This window comes from Montipora capricornis, chromosome 4, assembly GCF_036669925.1.
Source record: "Montipora capricornis isolate CH-2021 chromosome 4, ASM3666992v2, whole genome shotgun sequence".
Taxonomy (NCBI): Eukaryota; Metazoa; Cnidaria; class Anthozoa; order Scleractinia; family Acroporidae; genus Montipora; species Montipora capricornis.
In genome coordinates, this window is record NC_090886.1 from 54698500 (window position 1) to 54700999 (window position 2500).

The 2500-nt window shown below is 42.2% G+C and overlaps 1 protein-coding gene across 1 annotated transcript in view; it reads left to right on the forward strand.

Moving 5' to 3' along the window:
• The window catches only part of LOC138047533 (protein phosphatase 1D-like), a 7362-nt gene that overhangs the window by 4643 nt on the left and 219 nt on the right, over nt 1-2500 (forward strand). The window contains exons 3-4 of the mRNA XM_068894424.1: nt 59-269; nt 1724-2500. The exon at nt 1724-2500 is cut by the window's right edge and continues 219 nt beyond it. Coding sequence (XP_068750525.1) covers nt 59-269; nt 1724-2060 — 548 coding nt within the window. The 3' untranslated portion in view covers nt 2061-2500. The remainder of the gene's footprint in view (nt 1-58; nt 270-1723) is intronic.

Sequence of the window (2500 nt, forward strand, 5' to 3'; positions counted from 1 at the left end):
CATATTACATGTAAGTCTGATTGCTGAACGTTATTTATTGTTGTACTCGTGTCTGTAGGTGATCTGTGGAGTTTTAACTATTATCGGAGCGAGTTCATAGTCTCCCCAGTACCCGATGTCCGAGTTTATAAAATAACTCCTGGGATGGAAAAATTTCTAGTTATTGCATCAGATGGACTTTGGGGAGTGATGAGAGTCGAGGAGGTGGTTAAATTTGTTTACAACTTCGACAAAGACGACATTTGCAAAATGGGCGACGTGTCTCACAGGTACGCACCGGTGTTAGGTGGGTTCCAAGCCTCGTTAATATGCTCGGCCAGGCCCCAGGAGTTCAATGGCCTGATAACTTCTTCCCGTGAATAGAGTGTTTTCACGTGACGTCACGGCGGCCATGTTGGTGTCCCTAAACAAAGGAACGGCGGCCATGTTGGTGTCCCCAACTAATCCTCCGGGAATCGAGCTCTATTATCATGCAAACGCTTTCTTTTGTTTCGGTGAAAAAACAAAGTTTGCTGATCACGCGAGTGAAAACACTCTGTAGGTCACTATCCATAGAATAAAATACACTTCAGTTAAGCATTAGCCATCATTTTCTTACATACCTTTTAACTAGATGTTTCCCGGCTTAGAGTGTTCATATTCACAGTTACGAAGGGAAGTACTGAAATCTTTGCAGAGGTTAAAACTGACCGATAGTGACTTATCGACCGGATAAAGTTATCAGGCCTTTGAACTGGGGCAAGATTATGACGTCTTTCACCAGCTTAGAGCTGAGAAGGTCAAGTAATAAAAGTGCACCTGAGCTTAAACACGAAGACGCACTATAAAAGGGGTCGCTGTACGCACTTCTTTTGTTCGAATTAATTTAAGCACGACTGATTAATTATCCAAGAATAGATGGTGATCAACAAACAGCAGCACAGGGACGGAAGCCCTAAAAGATATTTCTAGCGCGAGAAAAAGCGACTGGGGATTAAATAAAGAACGACAGATAACGGACGGACAGATTGCTATAAGGGGCTTTTTTATTGCACAAATTATGACAGAGCTTCGTATGCGTCCACGGTGGATTGATAAATCATTTGCATGTGCCTACGGTACCACGCCTTTTATAGTGCGTCTTCGTGTTTAACGTTTTCGATACATCAGTACACTTTTGGCTTTTTGCGAACGGTTTGCGATTTCACTATCAGATTATCAGAGGCGCGGGTCCAAACTGCATTTCCTTACAAAATTCTTGAAATCGGTGATGCATGTTAGATGTTCGGAAAATCGCAACAATAAACATTTGAGTGTAAACGAAAGTAATGGTGCTTTTTCCAAGGGATCAACCGAATCAATATTCAACCGGTCTTCCTTATTAATTAATTTTTCTTGTGATGCATTACTGATTTTTATCTGTTGCTATTCACACGGGCAATCCCTAAGGAGAAAATCTCTCTCCTGGGGGTGAATCGTTTTCTTTAACTTCTCCCATTTTACCGTAAAGTAATCTATGATTTTACGCGCAAAGCGATGCAGTCGTGGTCGACGACGAGGAGTCCCGGGGACTGGAAATACACTGACAAGAAAGTAAAACATTGCACATGCAAGGGGGGTTGTATCGCGGAGAGGGGAGTGAAATGGAAACACAGATAATTGAACCAGGCATAATACTTGCCAAACTAAAACGACTTACTGCCTTGTTTCTTGCCACTGACCGTATTTTTTGACTTCCTCAAAGGTTGATTCAACGAGCATTAGCGAGATGGCGAGAAAGAGAGTTGAGAGCTGACAATACTAGTGTTATTGTTGTACACTTCGAAGACGCAAGTCAGGCCGAACCTCCTCAGAAAATTCCCCGACTGGACACCACTCTAAACGAAGATGCTTCAGAGACAGAAACAAAAGAATCCACAGACTCATCGCAAGACAGCGATAAAACACCAAATCAAGACTCGTTATCGAGTCACAAACCTGCTCTTGTCAGGAAGTTAGCTTTTCGATGTTCGAACCCAATATCACTGAAAAATGGACAAGCTGTTCTGGCGGATACTGGGAGGGAGAAAACTGGTTTATAATGACGCACTTGTCTTCCAGGTCTTCCAGAGTGCACTTCGAGGTGGAAATGTACCTGTACCACCCCTGGTGGGTGTGGCAATTCGTCTACCCTTCCTCTCGTTCCCATTATCACTTGTAACACCATTTCCGCAAAAGCTGAATAATTAATACCATTTAAGCTCTAATCTAATCAGCTGTGAGGTTTTTCGCTTCCTTGGCAAGGTGAAGAGATATCTCAAGTCTTAACGACGTGTGAACTGATTTGCGCTTAAAGTACTACAACGCAACACCATTCCCAAGTTATCTTTTATAACGTGTAGTGGTGTGTATGTATATATTTAAAAAAAGAGGAAACACGTAGTTGTTAATACTCAAAACCCGTCAAAAATATGAATAACTATTAACGCGAAAAGTAGTCTTTTTTGCGGTCAAGTACTTTCTCATGCTGCTGATGCTGTGA